At 44.5% G+C, this 16,373-nt stretch overlaps 1 protein-coding gene across 5 annotated transcripts in view; it reads left to right on the top strand.

Moving 5' to 3' along the window:
• The window catches only part of LOC126082640 (cyclin-dependent kinase inhibitor 2A-like), a 44,415-nt gene extending 30,965 nt beyond the window's left edge, over window positions 1-13,450 (top strand). For 3 of the 5 annotated variants that reach the window (XM_049895343.1, XM_049895345.1, XM_049895342.1), the window contains exons 2-3: window positions 10,819-11,125; window positions 13,174-13,450. In XM_049895343.1, the coding sequence (XP_049751300.1) occupies window positions 10,822-11,125; window positions 13,174-13,199 (330 nt within the window). In that variant the 5' untranslated portion in view covers window positions 10,819-10,821 and the 3' untranslated portion in view covers window positions 13,200-13,450. Of the gene's footprint in view, window positions 1-6,813; window positions 6,965-10,818; window positions 11,126-13,173 lie in introns of those variants that run through there. The other 2 variants (XM_049895340.1, XM_049895341.1) reach the window with 2 other exon arrangements.
• Window positions 13,451-16,373: the final 2,923 nt, after the last annotated feature.

The following is a 16,373-nucleotide window of genomic DNA, read 5'->3' as shown; positions in this document are numbered from 1 at the left end:
CATTATAGGGTGCAGACCTTGCTCTTATAAGCTGCTTCCTAAGAAATATTCTCCCTAATTATAGGATCACCTCTAGATCCTGAAATACAACATCTTTTTCCTGGCAGCACACATCTGAGATGTCAGTTTTCATAATGTCTCACCCCAGTCTTCCTTCTTTTATACTGTTCCCTCAAGAGCCCCATCACAATCCAAGACTACATTCTTCCTCCAGAGAAGCAAACATATTGATGGTTTTTACCTGTCATGGATTGAATCGTATGCCCCCAAAATATGTGTCAACTTGGCTAGGCCATGATTACCAGTATTGGGTGGTTGTCTTCCATTTTGTGACCTGATGTAATTATCCTCCATTTTGTGCTATGTTGTAAATTCTAACCTCTATATGTTAATGAAACATATGTTGATGAGGCAGGATCAGTATGGGGTGTGTCTTGAAACAAGTCACACCTTTACTTAAGTCAAACCCTTGCTTGAGTCACACCTTCTTTTTTTGTTTTTCCAACTGCGCTTTAGATGAAAGTTTGCAGAACAAATTAGTTTCCCATTCGATAGTTTGTACATAAAGTGTTCCAAGACATTGCTTACATTCCCCACAATATGCCATCACTTCGCCCATTTCTGCCCTGCGTTCCCCATGCCCTTAATCTAGTTTTTCTACTCCTTCCTGCCTTCTCACCTTTGCTTTTGGGCAAATGTTCTTTAAATCTCGTATAACTGATTGTTCTGAGGAACACGTTCCTCTCAGCTATTATTGTTTATTTTGTGGACCTGTCTGTTGTTTGGCTGAAAGGTGGTATCAGGAAATGGCTTAAGTTCCAGGTCAGAACAGTGTCTTAGGGCCATAGTCTCAGGGGTTCCTCCAGTCTTTATCAGACTAGTAAGTCTGATCTTTCTGTGAATTTGATTTTTTTGTTCTACATTTTTCTCCTGCTCTGTCCAGGACCATCTGTTGCACTCCCAGTCAGACCAGTTGGTAGTGGTAGCCCAGAACCATCTAGTTCTGCTGGTCTTGGGGTCGTGTAAACTGTGGTTCATATGGTGCATTAGTCCTTTGGACTAATTGCTCTCTTGAGTCTTTGGTTTTCTTCACACTCCTTTGTTTCAGACAGGAAGAGACCAATAGTTGTATCTTAGATGGCTTCTCACAAGCTTTTAAGACCCCAGATGCTACTCACCGAAGTAGAATGCAGACCATCATCTTTATGAACTATATTATGCCAATTGACATAGATGTCCCTCGAGCCTATGGTGCTTCACCTTCGAGTCTTGCTTTCATCCTATAAGGTGTTTGGTTATGTCTAAGAAGTTTCCATGATTGTACCCCTTGTGTACTCTATTGTCTATATTAACATACATGAAGTAACAGCAATTATGTATGTAGAAATATCCACAATCAAACCTATATCTGCAGGTGAGTGTGTTCCCTTATACCCTCCCACACTTCTGTAGCATACCTATCTACATATGTATCCATTCGTAAATTACTGTTCGTTAATAGTATTGTTGCAGGATTGTCTATGTAGTAATTGCCATAAAAAAATAGTTGCCCTTTATTCTTGCGTTCCTCTCAGTGTCTTCCTTTGCCTCGGTCATGTAGTACTTCCTTTGCCTTGGTCATGTAGGAGAGAGAAGCGAGCAGAGAGGAGAGGGACCTCATTACCACCAAGAAAGAAGAGCCGGGAGTGGAGCGTGTCCTTTGGACCCATGGTCCCTGCACTGAGAACCTTCTAGACCCAGGGGAAGATTGATGCCAAGACACATGGGGATTTCCAAGGAACGCCATGCCCACAGATGTTGAAAGGACACAAAGACCTTCCCCCAGAACCAACAGAGAGAGAAAGCCTTCCCCTAGAGCTGGTGCCCTGAATTCCAACTTCTAGCCTCCTAAAGTGTGAGAGAATAAATTTCTCTTTGTTAAAGCCATCCACTTGTGGTATTTCTGTTATAGCAGCACCAGATAACTAAGACAAACACACTCTTGTCCAAAGATCCTCCCCTCTTTGTATCCACAACATTAACTCAAGTGCCTGGCCTACACTAGGTACTCAGTTATTCTTTGTCAAATAAAGTTATGAATGGTAACTCTTAGAAAAATACCTTTTATTTGTTTATTGTTACTATGTTTATTTAACTAATAATAATGGTTAATATAGGCACATAGTAAAAAAATCCAAGCAATACAAATTGCTTGACAAAAAATTATATCTTTCCAGAAATAATCTATGTATATTTTACTTCTAACCTCAAACTATATTTTGAACGACAATACTAATTGAATATTGGTAAAGAGATGTATGCCTTTAAAACAGCTTTTGTGTGTATTATCTCACTTGATGTAATAAATTCCATGAACTATAAAGGATAGAGCAGGATAAAGCTTATTTGAAGATATGGACATTGAAGCTAAAAATAGTCTCAAAGGGTTTCAAAGTAAAAAAAAAAAAAAAAACACTTCGTTAGATACACCAATCCAGAGCTATTTCTCCAACACCTTCTATTTTCCTAAAAAAAAAATCTTGCTTATCATAGAATCACCTGACCAATCCGTCAAAGTCTCCTCAGAACCAGAACTTAGTTTCAGAACATACCTCCTCAAATATCCTTCTGATTCTTGTGGTGTGTTGAATTAATGTTCACATCCCATATTACAATTCCTTGGTAATAGAGTTCTGGAGTAGCACCATTGCAAGGCTTTCTTTGGTTCTAATGAAGTAGTGTCTATGACACTAGTGCTATAGTGTCATGGTCTCTACACTCAGCTCTGTCCTTCGGGCCAGTGAAAAGGCTCTGTCTGAGTCCTACTCAGGCACACTGTCATTTCCTCTTAAGGTATTCCAAACCTTCATGACTCTCAAATTTCTTAACCCACCATCTTGTCCTCACTCTTTCCAAACAAGCCAGCCTCCTCATTAATGGAAGGAATTACCTCAACTTCCTTCCTGCCTTGACCCTTTTTCCCTCTTCAGATCTGTCTTTATCCAAATTTATGACGTCCCTGTGCATTGGATTCCATTTCTTATACCTTTCAGGACCTCAGGTCCTATTTCTCTTTTGTCTCTTCTAACTGTTCTTTCACTTCACCTGGCATGTTCCTTCATTGTATGTGTGTCCTCAGGTCTCTTCCACCTTCCATCTGCTTCCCTTCACCGTATATCACCTTGAGCTTTGACGGCCAAACTATGAAAGAATAGTCTACACCAGGTGTCCCCACTTCCTTGCTGTCACATTCACTCCTGGATTTCCTTCTGACTCTGAGTAGCCCTTGTCAGCTTCTTTTGCAGAAGCTTCTTTTTCCAGCTTCTCACTGTATATTCCAGTGAATTACGTCCAGTTTTCCTAAACTTCTATGCCTTTGCATCTGTTCTTGCCTCTGCCAGGAACATCTTTCTCCATCTTTCCTTTCCATCTTTACACTCCCATGCTTTTCTTCAAGTTGGGGTTAGCTCTCATACTGTCCAGGAAGCCTTTCACCTAAGCCACCAGGATGAATTTGGCTCCCTTTTCATTTTCTTGTGTCACCCTCTGCTTCCCTTTGCTCTTGTAAGTGCTTTACATATTATGTCCCATTTAATTCACACAACCACCATTTGAGGCAAGCATGATTATCATCCCCATTTTAGAGATGAGGATACTGAGCACCAAAGACATTAAATAATTTGTTCAGTTAGAAAACTAATAGGTGGAAATATCTAGGTTTAAATCTAGGCAATTTGACTGTAGGGTTGAATTTAACCACCTATGCTCTACTGTTAGCCTCTGAGCTTGTTGGATGAATAAATAAGTAGTAATTTATGTTCTATTTTTTTCTTAAAAGACTGATCAGATTTGAGACAGGTTTAAATTTCATAATATAGATTTTCAAGACTGCCAAGACAGCAGAAATGGAGACCATGGCATTCTCAGGGAAGAGGAGAGGTAAGTGTAAGGTTAATAATAATAACAAACTTTAGAACTTAGAAAGCTCTTTGACATCTATCATCTTGTTCCATGCACCCAAGAAATATATCATGATCCCATTTTACAGATAAGAAATCTGAGGCTGGCAGAACCAGCACCAAGATCCCTGGCTTTATAGTTTATTTCTTCTGGAGTTTTACCCCTCAGGTCTGAACTGATATGAGTAAGTAAACTGGGAGTATGGAAGGTTTTTTAAGGAAAAAAAAAACTGGAAGAGCTTTCACAGTATTATTATTTATTTACACAGATTTATGATAGATACAGGACCAATTTCCAGAAAAGGGCCACACCCAAGAATGCCACAGTCTTTCAGGAGCTCCGATGCAAGTGCCTGAGCTAGTGAACACACATCTAAAACCTGCTGTTGGTATTTCCAAAGCATCAACCTCTATGTCTGTATATAATTCATCCAAGAAATATTTTTGTGTTTCCATCTCATGCTTCCTTCTCCAATACATTGCCTTCTCACAAGAGCTAAAGGGATTCTTGACGTGGCAGTCCATAGTTGAGTTTTAGATGAATACCTGAATTCCCTGAAAGTTTTATTCAGAAATATACTTGCCAGTGAACACACTTGGTTTGAGGTTGGTTGGTTTTCATTGCATACTTTATTTATTTTTTTGAGGATAATGTCTGTAGCTTTCAAGAGATTCTCAAACGGAAGATTAAGAACCATTATATTAGTGATGGAAGCAAATTTTGATATTGGTCTAAAAGCCAGGCATAATTACAAGGGAAATCTGTTCCATCTCTCCCATCACAGCCATATTGCCCCCCTCCCATCATAAAATGTAAAAGGAGCCCTGGTGGCACAGTGCTTAATCACTCAGCTGCTAACCAAAGATGTGGCAGTCTGCTTTGGTAAAGATTCACAGCCTTGGGAATTCTGGCAGTTCTCATAGTCACTATAAGTCAGAATCCACTTGACCGCAACAGGTTTTACCATAAAAAGTCTTAAGCTAACTTAAAAAGAATATTAGATTCCTTATCCATAGTTTGAATTGTTCAAACCATTGCTGCCCAGTATTTGAGAGGTGCCTGGAGGAAAATATAGAAGGCACAGTAGTAATACGTTATGGATTCTTATAAGAGATTTGACAATAAATGTTTAATTGGCATAATTTAAAAACTACATTTTGCCTGACCTAGCAACAACTGAAGGTACAGCAAGGTATTCTGGGGCTTAAGATAAGTCAGCTAAGGATTAAAACGTTAACTTTTAGACAGAGCCGGGTTACCTAGTAGTCAGACTCAGTATGTGCTCAAGGCACCAGCAGGTAACCCATACAATTTTTAAATGTAATATATATATTTTTAAGAGCATAAAAGTAATAATCACGGGAAAAATTAGAACTCTGTTGGATTTCCTTTCGCTTACTAAATTCCTTAGATGCACCATCATGTTTTCTGTGATTAAGGTCTTCTTGGTCTTCCTTCTCTTTTATATAATATTGATAATTCTATCCAAAATATTTTCTTCTCTCTGCCTCAGGAGATTGCAAGCAAATCCTCCAAATGGATAATTTGATAGCTAGCAGGTATTGTGTGCTTGGGATGTGTATCACTGTTCCAAATGCTATATGTAAATCAGGACATTAAAAATTCACAACAGCCCTGTGAAGTAAGTACTACTCTAAGTTCCCCTTTTTATAGCTAAGAAAAGGGCAAGGTATTTCTAGGAGGAAGGAGAGGTGTGGGACGCTGGAAGCAGACCCAGGAGGGGCCCCAGTACAGTGTATCTGAGCCTGTACCGTGATGCACTGTGTCAGTCTCTAGACAGCTGAGCACTTTCTCTGGTCTAGAAGGAACGCCTTATTAAGAATGGGGTCTGTCACCCGAATGACTTCCTCTCCACTTTCCTATCTGCTTATAGGTGGGACTCTTTCCAGTCCGTGTTAAATAGACCCTACCTTCAGAGCCAGCCCTAACTGGCATATCCTGTTCGTATATCTGGCGCTAGTAGGAGGCTTTGCTCACCTCTTGGAAACCCTCGCCCCAGCCACGTGGGTGGGGAGAGGGGAGCAGGCAACCGTTAGACTCTGAAAAAGGAATCTTTGAAGTACGTTTTCTGGAACCATAGGCTCAGAACGCTTAACCCAGGGAGTATCTGGGGAAGAGGGAGGTGTGATTCGGTGATCTAAAAGAAGGGTCGCCTCAGAGTCACAACACCGGGATTACCGATCCTCAGTGAGGCCCTTATTACGAGGAGAGGACAGCTTTGGCCAATTCATCCGAGTACTTACTATAGGGAGGAAGCAATACTTTGCCTATGATATCGAACGCTCAGGTTCGAGCTTGACAGTCAGAAATCCCTGCCCAGCTATCTAAATACTAGGAGAGTGTAGAGAGAAGGGAGGAACCTGGGAGAAATTCCGTTTAGCTTTAGTAGAGGGAACTCGCTTAGAGACTCCTGTGCTCTTCCGTTGGATCGGGGGAGGGGACAGCACCGTGAGGGTGGGGCGACAGGAGGACGGGGGCGGTAGGGGGGCGAGGAGGGGCGCAGGGCTCCCAGCTCCGGCGGCGTCCGCGTGCTCCGGGAGTGGACCGCTTCCGGGCAGGTCTCGCTTCTCGGGGAGCCGAAGGCCGTGCGGCCAGCCGCCGCGTGGGGCGACCTCGGGGCACCTCCGTGGCGTGCTCTAGTGTCCTTGGAGGACACCACGTGATCGGCGCCCCTAGAAGTGGAAAGACGCGGTGGCCCCGCCGGAGGGGTGGGGAGACCGATTCAGGGGGCCGCGGCGCGGGGGCTCGGGCAGCCGGTTTCCGCCCGCCCGGCGGAGGGAAGCGAGGGGCGGGCCAGTCACGAGAGGGCGGGCCGGGCGCTAGGCGGCGGCGGGAGGAAGGGGACGAGGGGACAAGGGAGCGAGGCGCGGGGAGCGGCATGGAGCCCACCGCCGACTCGCTGGCCACGGCGGCCGCCCGAGGCCGGGCCCGGGAGGTGCGGGCGCTGCTGCGGGCGGGGGCGCAGCCTAACGCGCCGAACCGCTACGGGCGCCGCCCGATCCAGGTAGGTAGCAGGTCCCGAGCGGGAGAAGGTGATGGCGGGCTGCTCGGGAGGACGACGGTTGCAGGGGAATGGGAACCGGGTGGCGTTTGGATTCTCGGAAAAGGGGCGATTTCCCGGGACGTTTTCAGAAAAGATTTTGGGGTCGGAGACCTCGTGACGACGCCCCGGGGCCTCGGGAAGCCCCGGAGGGAAGGAGGGGGCACTTGGGGTGCACATCTCTGGAGTGGTGTGACTATAAGAATCTGGCGGGGGGAACATATACATGTGTGTTCATATAAAAAAAAAAAAAAACCAACCCGTATAGACCGAGGTATATTCCAGATACAGAATCTATGAATGAGATAAAACGCGAGATTTTAAAGAAATGTAAGGTTCACTGGGACTATGTAGCCCCAAACTCACAGACCCCTGAATAAAGCTGATCACCTTCTTTCCTGGAGGGACTCCGCTGGAAACCTACTGGCACGTATGTTGGAATAAATGCCGACTGAAATTATTCAGAAACAACTGCATATCGTGTTGATTTTTATTTTAACTGAGTAGGGGGAAAATGTATTCATGTAAAGAACTTAGGACTGAGTAGGGAAACTGCTCGTTGTAAAAAAAATCTTACGACATCCAGGCCTATATAAAAAAAAAAATGTTTTTTAGTGTGATCTTGCCTAAGACAATATTTCCAATTTAGTTACCATCTTAAGAGTATTTGCTATTATTTTTGTCATTTTAACTTACTTGATATGGATTATTTTACTTGGGAGAGAGTTTTCAATTTTTCACTGCTGGAAGGTTCCATTTTTCTCCTCCCCCTCCCTTGTGTGTGAAGGGGGAGGGGGGACCAGGGAAGGTTGCATGTGTTTTTTCTTCACTAACTTCCTAAATATCATGCCAAAAAGTTAATTCTTGCTGGCGGTTACCAGCCTAATTTTATTCCCAGCGGCAACAACGATCTCTGATTCTGAAAAAGAGAATATGTGAAACAAATGCACATTGTAAAAGCTTCATAAGACAAAGGAAAGTAACTGCGTCAGACTTCATGAGTGAATCTTTCCTTCTTGAACCTATCCTACAAAGGATATATATTTTACACACTTTAAAGTACAGTGCAAAAAAAAAGTACAGATATAAGAATAAAATTAAAAATGCCTTAAAACTTGAGATTTTGGGGTCCTGAAATGGCAAGAGATCTTGAAACTAGAGGGGCTGGATAGTTGTAAAAGATAAGTATGAGTCCTTCAAAAAGAATGTTTGATTCGTAATTTAGCATCTCCAAGATTTTGCCAGCAACCTGGAGACTCGGAGTGATGGCCTTAGAGTCCTGGAATACGTTAGGCGAGACCTCATCTGTTTAGATACAGAAAGGAAAAAGAAAGTTGGATAATTACGATTTTTTTATACGGGGATAAGAACATAGAGAAAGGGGCCAAATGAGTTTGATGTAGAACTTCGACCGAATTGTTTTTTAATACAGAATATGTCATTTATAAAAATTCTTTTAAAACAACTAGATTCCAATAAATTGCTTAGCAAATGGATCTTAAGCATCCTACCAATATCGGTTTAATTGATTTGCCTTTTTTGTTTTTGGATTTTTTTTTTTAATATTTAAATGCCCAGTTGCTTTTCAGTTTTTTTCTTATGTTAAAATATAAGGAAAACATTCAAGACCAGTTTTTTTTTGTAGTCCAATTTATTAGGTTAAATTATTTGTGTAGATTTTTTTTAATAACATTTTATTGTGTTCTAGGTGAAAGCTTACACAGCGAATTAGGTCCTCCTTTAACAATGTTTATACAAATTGTTTCATGATACTGGTTACAATTTTCACAATGTATCAGCATTCACCTTATTTCCATTCTGTTTATTCTGTTTACATTGATCGAACTTCCCTTCCTCTCCTTGCCTTCTCATGTTTGCTTTTCAGTAAATGTTGACTGTTTGGTCTCATATAGTTAATTGTTTAAGGGAGCACATTACTCACAGGTGATATTGTTTATTTCATAAGCCAACCTATTTGACTGAAAGTGACCTGCAGAAATAACTGCATTTCCAACTTCAAAGGGTACCTTAGCCCCTGGGGGAGGGGGGACTCCTCTAGACTCTCCATCCAGTAGGTCCAGCCTTTTTTAAGAATTTGAATTTTGTTCTACATTTTTCCCCTGTTCTATCCAGGACCTTCTATTGTATTCCTGGTCACAATGGTTGGTAGCGTAGCCAGGGACCATTTAGTTCTTCTGGTCTCAGGTCAGAAAAAGCTGTAGTTCATGAGGGCTATTAGTTCTGTGGACTAGTTTCTTCTTTGAGCCTTTGATTCCTTCATTCTCTTTTGCTGCATAGAGGAGAGACCAATCATTTGTTTTTAGATTAAGACCAGTTTTATGACAAATGAATGACTTGATTTGGTTGGGTAAACAAAAACTGTGCTGCAATTTTTTTTTTGTGTGGCTGTAATTTGGTTCACATATATTTTCCCTCGTTCTTTTGAAAACTAAATTGGTTTCCCCACTTTTGGGGCAGAACTCAACACCTATAGTATAATTTATTATTTTTCCTCCCTTTGGGCAAATAAAAATAATTTATTTAATTGATACAAAACATAACTAAGTAATTTCTCTTTATACAGTCAGTATCCCCAAGCAAATATAACCAGATAATGGTTATTCTAAAAAGAATCCTCCACCAGCACCCATAACATGGCATCCCAATTCTAAGGCTGCTAAGGTGCACACCATTTTAAAATTCCCCTTTGGAAATTATTTTGTTTCAAAGATAATTTATGTACCAAAGAGACGAGCAGCTCCTGTAGGAGAGTATATGAGTTTCCCATTGCTGCTGTAACAAATTATCACAAATTTATGAACCAGAGAGAGGGGCAGCTCCTGTAGGAGAGTATGAGTTTCCCATTGCTGCTGTAACAAATTATCACAAACTTAGCAGCTTAAAGCTGCACGAGTTTATTAGCCTGCAGGTCTGGAGATGAGAAGTCTAAAATGGGCTCACAGAACGGTGTTCCTTTTAAATGCTCTAGGGGAGAGTCTGGCTCCTTGCCTTTTCCAGATTCTAGAAGCCCACCTATATTCCTTGGCTTGTAACGCATTCCGCTGTCTTCACAGTTGGCAGTGTAGCATCTGTCTCCTCTCTCATCTCTGCTTCCATCCTTATGTCTTCTGTCAGACTGTGACCCTTTCATAATGACACATCCGTGATGACACTGGGCCCACCTGATAAACCGGGATAATCTCCCCATCTCAAAATCTTTTACTTAATTATATCTGCCAAATTCTTTTTGACATGTAAAGTAATATATTCACAAATTTGGGAATTTGGACACAGACATTTGAGGGGGAAGCATTATTCAGCCTATCACACGAGACAAGCCCTCTCATTTTATACTTACAGTTTGAGCTCACAGCAAAAAATAAGTTCAAATTAAAAAAAAAAGTGTTGACAATTACCACGTTCTGGAAGTGCAGCGGGGAACCAAACAAAATCTCTCTGGTTTAGATAATTTCATCTCAAAATGAGAAAAAAAGACAGAATGGTTAGGCAGTGGTAAAAGCCAGCTTGGCCCTCACCATTTTGTTGTCTCTGCCTCTGGCGGTGTTCTCCTTGGGGCTGGAGCTCCGCAAAAGGTTGGAGAATATAATGCAGTGAAATGTGTATTGACAGGCAGAATGTGTAGAACTGGAAGAGGGGTGGTAACTGGGAGTAAAGAAAGAGTAACCAACACCTGTAACTTCTCCGCGCCTCTGCTTTGGGTGGCTATGATCTCGGGGCTTCGGGGCGTCGTAAATAAGTGTTTCTTTACATTAATCCTGCCCCCGCCGGTCGCCTTGACCGCTCTGCTCTCCCGGCAGGTCATGATGATGGGCAGCGCCCGTGTGGCGGAGCTGCTGCTGCTCCACGGCGCGGAGCCCAACTGCGCGGACCCCGCCACCCTCACCCGACCGGTGCACGACGCCGCGCGGGAGGGCTTCCTGGACACGCTGATGGTGCTGCATCGCGCCGGGGCGCGGCTGGACGTGCGCGACGCCTGGGGCCGCCTGCCCGTGGACCTGGCTGAGGAGCGGGGTCACCGCGACGTCTCCCTGTACCTGCGTGCGGCCGCGGGGGACACCGAAGGCGGCGACCGCGCCCATGGAGACGCCGCAGAGGGCTCAGCAGGTGAGGGCGGATGCCCAGGATCTAAAAATTCGAACCCTCAGAACTTCTGGAGCCCAGCGCGCTTTTCCAGAAGACAAAGTTTGGCCGGGAGGGGCAGGGTCTCGGGTCTCACCTCAGCTCACACACACAGCCAATCTGTGGCACAACCCGGGTTTCCCGGTCACGCCGCCAGGTCAGCGCTGCAGACGGGAAATAGCCATAGGTGGACGTCCGTACTTGAAAACCTTTCTCATGCCTCTCCCCACTCGCACACACATAGACACAACACCACCGCCCAAGCACACACCGCCCTCACCGCAGCTCAAGGCCTAGTCTGTGGAACGTTGACGAGCCAGGAGGCTACAGAGCTAGTGCCCCTCTCCCTCTAAACTAGCTGGTCAGTCTCATCCACTCACCGGGCCTCAGTTATCCCATCCGCATACCTAGGTGGCTGGACCAGTCCCAGGGTTCCCAAACCTATAGCGCGTGGCATCGTCTGCGGGAGATATGTCATGAGCCGGATTCCCGGCCTTTGGCCCAACTCTACCAAATCTGACTTCCGCTCTTTTCGGTGGAGGGTGGAGATGTCCAGCGCTCCCCAGGGCTTCTGAGCCGCAGCTGGGACCGAGCGCTTCCAGCCCTCGCACTCTGCACGCCGACATTTCGCCGCACTCTCCCGGAGGCAGAGACTCCTTTCTCCTTACCTAACCTTCCCTGTTTCTTCGAGAGGCCGCTGAGCCAGGGAGATGGGTATGTGGTCCTCTTTGCCTTCTCTTCTGTGACCACAAGGCCTTTTCCCCACCTCCATCTGCCTTAAGAGCTAACTGGAAGAATTTTTTTTTTTCTTTTGAGGAGGAATAACTTTTTTTAAAATCAAAATACGCATAAATGAAGCGATACTGAAATGTACGTGACTATTTACAGTAGAACATGTCTTTGAAAATAGTGAAATCTGTCCTGCTGGCTCAGAACTCAAGCACGGCGCTCCTTGGGCCTTAGCGGAGCCCCAGAGGACTTCCTTTTTTCCTTCCTTCTCTTTCTCCCCAGCGCCAATTCATTCTTTAGTTAAGACCTAATATCAACCCCGTTCTGCATGCTGGGGATAGAGCGGTGAATGCGACAAAACAGGAATCCTGCCCTCATAGAGCTTACATGCTAGAAAATCGACTTTACGAAAGATAATCTATTTTGACAGAACGAGTTTTTAAAACCAATGTAGTGCATAAAGAATGGAGTCGTGAATAGGAGGGGAGGAAATCTTCGAAGGAGCGCTCAGAGAAACTGAATGGCGGAAAGGGAGCAGCCAAGGGAGGTAGAGAGAGACTCGCAAGTTCAAAGGCTGCTGCGGGAATGAACGTGGTGGGTTAGGAGGACGGCAAGGAGGGCTGGAGCGTGACCCCACCCCATCAGAGCGGAGGCGAGGCCAGATGTTGTAAGGCAAAGCAGTAAGCACGAATTTTGTTTTAGACAAGCTAGGGAGCCATTGGGGAGGGGGGGCGGGGGACTGAAGTGAGAGAGAGATGAGATGCGACTGGGATCGAAGGGTCCCGTTCTGCCGAGCCTGAGGTGGGCACGGGTTATGAGCAAACCACCAAGATCTACACCAGGTGCAAGAGAGGCCTGGGACGCGCAAAGGGCTACGGGACGTCTTCACTTCCCTGAGCCCAGAGTTGTGTCGGGCAAGCACCGGCGCTACTCAGACACTCTAACGCTTTTCTCTCATCACCCGGCGATCCGCGGCCGCGCTCTCCCCGCCTGCGCGGGGACAGGCCCGGAGCGCGCGAGCGGAGGAGGCGCCCGAGGGGCCGCGGGGCCGTAGACGCGCTGCGGGATCCTAGAAGCTCAGCGCCGGGAGGCGGCTGGCAGGTCCTCGACTCGGGGGACAAACTTTGTGCCGAGGGTTGGTGGGTATTGAGAGAAGGGGGTCGTGCAGGCGACCCACTTACCAGAACCTTATCCATGAAAAAAAAAAAAAAAAAAGAGTGCCTGAATATCAGGTGGGGGGGCTGCAAGAAGGGCGGGGGGACGGGCCGCACCTCTTTGACTACTGATGCCTACTTTATTTTCAGTTGTTCGCAGACAGCGCCAACTGTAAGAGTCGGCGATCCCCAGTCGTCGAAGTTTGAACACTTTGAAGCTGGAACACTTAGCCCTTCGCTGGTGGAAGTTTCAACCTGGCTGTTTACTCTCTTGGCGGTCCCCAGTTTCTTTCAAGCTTGCTTAGTTCCAGCCCACTTTTTAATAGCAAATTTCTTCTTTACATGTATCTGTTTTCCCTTTTCCGCAAAAATCAATTATAAACTTATGTTTATAAAAAAATACGTTGTTATAAAAGTTAACAACAACCACCAGTTTCAGTGCCTTTTTTATTGAGTCGAATTTTCAGGCGCACCCAGGCCCTGAGCCTAGTGCTTCCTCTTTCGTGGGGCCTCGCACCCTCTGGGTGCTGTTGACCTAATTACAGCCATTTTGTGAACTAGGAAAACGAAGCTCCGAGGGGTTACGTGACTTTCGTCGTGTCAAACTGCCCACAAATGGCAGAGCCAAGCCTTGAATAAGAACAGTAGTGTTCCTTCGTTCACTCACTCATTTCTCCAGTAAATATTTATTAAGTGCCTATAAGGTGGCTGAGTCGGAATCGACTCAACGGCAATGGGTTTGGTTTTTTTAGTTTTATTACGTGCCAGGCGTCTAGTGGCGGCGGCGGTAGACATGAACTAAGAAACACACGATTACCTGAATAAAATTGTTAGTGCTTATGTAATGGAATCCGAGACATTACCGTTGTTTCATACACTTGGGGAAAAAAACATGCACTTAGGGTGTGAGACGCGATGATTGTAGGACACATCCTGATCTCAGAGACGGCCAAGTGGGAAAAGCCAGATTTTAGAAATGAGATGAAAACGGTGAACGGAAACACCAGGAAGGTCGGGGTTGATAGCCACTTGTGAGCCCAGCCTTCCATCATTTAAGGGCTCCAGTCCCCAGCACCGCGAAGTTGGGTATTTCCACCGAGGCGCATGGACCGGCGAAGCCGAGGCCAAACGCCTGGCTGGGCCCCGAAACCTGGCCCCGGGCTCAGGGACACGCAGGCCGAGGCCTGGCTGTGCAGGCTGTGGGCCTTCCACTAAGCATTTCTCCGCCAGGGCAGTGATGTGACCAGAACAAAGTTCCAACCGCTGCTGCAGCGGGAAGACGCCCCTATCGGTGCTGCCTTTGTCTCCTGTCTTTTCCTTCCTCCCTGCCTTCCTCCCTCCCTCCCTCCCTCCCTCTCTCCATTCCTCCCTCCTTCTTTCCTTCCTTCCTTCCCTCTTTCCTTCCTTCCCACTTCCTCCCTCCCTTCCATCTTCTTTCCTCCCTCCCTCCCACCCTCCTTTCTTCCTTCGTTCCCTCCCTCGCCTCTCTCCTTTCTTCTTTCCTTTATTATCTGTTTATTTTTTTAAAATTGGGGTGCAATCCACATACAATTAACCATTTAAAAGTGTACCACTCCATGGCATTTAGTACATTCATAATGTCATGCATTATCTAAAAAAAAAATCTAGTTCCCAATAATTTCCAACACCTCGAAAGACCTCAGAATCCATTAAGCAAGTCACTCCCCACTCTTTCCTTCTCCTGGCGCTCGGGAACCACTAATTTGCTTTCTGTCCCTGGGAATTTACATATTCTAGATATTTCATAGAAACAATCGCTGTGCCACCAGGGCCCCTTATATAAATAGAATCATATGTGACCTTTTGTGTTTGGCTTCTTTCACTTAGTATAATGCATTTGAGGCTCACCCACGTTGTGGCATGTAGCGCTTCATTGCCTTTTATGGCTGAATAATAGTCCATTGTATGAATATACCACTTTTTTTTTTAATACATTCATCTCTTGCTAGACTTTTGGGTTCTTTATACCTTTTGGCTATTGTGAATTATACTGCTATGAACATTCATGTACAAATCTTTGAATATCTGTTTTCAGTTCTTTTGGCTATCTACCTAGGAGTGGGATTGCTGGGTCAGATAGTGACCCCTCGTCTGTCAGTTGGTCATATTGTGGTGGTTCGTGTGTTGCTGTAGTGCTGGAAGCTATGCCACTGGTATTTCAAATACCAGCAGGGTATCCCATGGTGGACCTTTTTTTTTTTTAATAGTAACATATTTATTTTTAAATAGATTTATATGTGGAGAAAAATCTATGAAGTATTAACAAAGTATCCAAAAGTTTTTCAGGGTTTTTATTTTTTGTAACTTACACATGTTTATTTAATAAACATGTAAGGCACTGTTGAAAGCCAAAACACAAAGTTCCCATTTCATCACTCAAGAGAATCTCTAAAGGCATTCAAATGTTCCCATCTTCCAAAAGAGGGGTTGGCAAACTTTTTCTGAAAAGGGCCAGATATTTTAGGCTTTGCAGGCCACACAATCTCTGCTGCAACCACTCAACTCTGCCATTGTAGCATGAAAGCAGCAATAGATAATGAATGAACAAATGATTAGAGCTATGTTTTTTTTCCAATAAAATGATTTCTGGGCACTGAAATTTGAATGCCATATAATTTTCATATGGCATGAAATAAGTCATTTTCCCCCCCAACCATTTAAAAATCTAGAAACCATTCTTAGCTTACAGGCTGTTTAAAAATGGGCAGACCAGATTTGTCCCAAGGGCCATAGTTTCCTGTCCCCTACTCCAAAATAACAGTTTGAAATGACAGTCACCTCAAAATTTTAGATCATTGACTCCCAGAGATCTAAAGTGATTATTCACATCTTCATCAGTAACTTCTTCTAGATCAGACAGGTTTCAGCAGAGCTTCCAGACTAAGACAGACTAGGAAGAGGGACCTATCCACTTCTAAAAAAAATTGGCCAGTGAATAGCAGCAGAACGTTGTGGGGGGTCATGGAAAAAGAGGAGAACTCTCAATGAGATGGACTACACAGTGGCTGCAATGATAGGCTAAAACATGGCAATGATTTTGAGGATGGCTAAGGCCTGAGCAGCTGTTTCATTCTACTGTACATAAGGTTAATATGATTCATAACTGACTCCACAGCACCTAACAACAAAAATATAGTAATCCTATGCTTAACTTTTTAAGGAATCATCAGTGTGTTTTTCACAGAATGTGCAAGGGTTCCAATTACCCCACATCCCTGCCAACAATTGCTATTTTCCTTTTTTTTTTCGTTATAACCATCCTAAAAAAATCCAGTTGCCATTGAGTTGACTCTGTCTCATGGTGGCCCCACATGTGTCAGAGTAGAACT

The sequence above is a fragment of the Elephas maximus genome, chromosome 9, assembly GCF_024166365.1.
Source record: "Elephas maximus indicus isolate mEleMax1 chromosome 9, mEleMax1 primary haplotype, whole genome shotgun sequence".
Lineage (NCBI taxonomy): Eukaryota > Metazoa > Chordata > Mammalia > Proboscidea > Elephantidae > Elephas > Elephas maximus.
The sequence above is the reverse complement of the archived record's forward strand: the minus strand, read 5'-3'. Positions and strand labels throughout refer to the sequence as shown.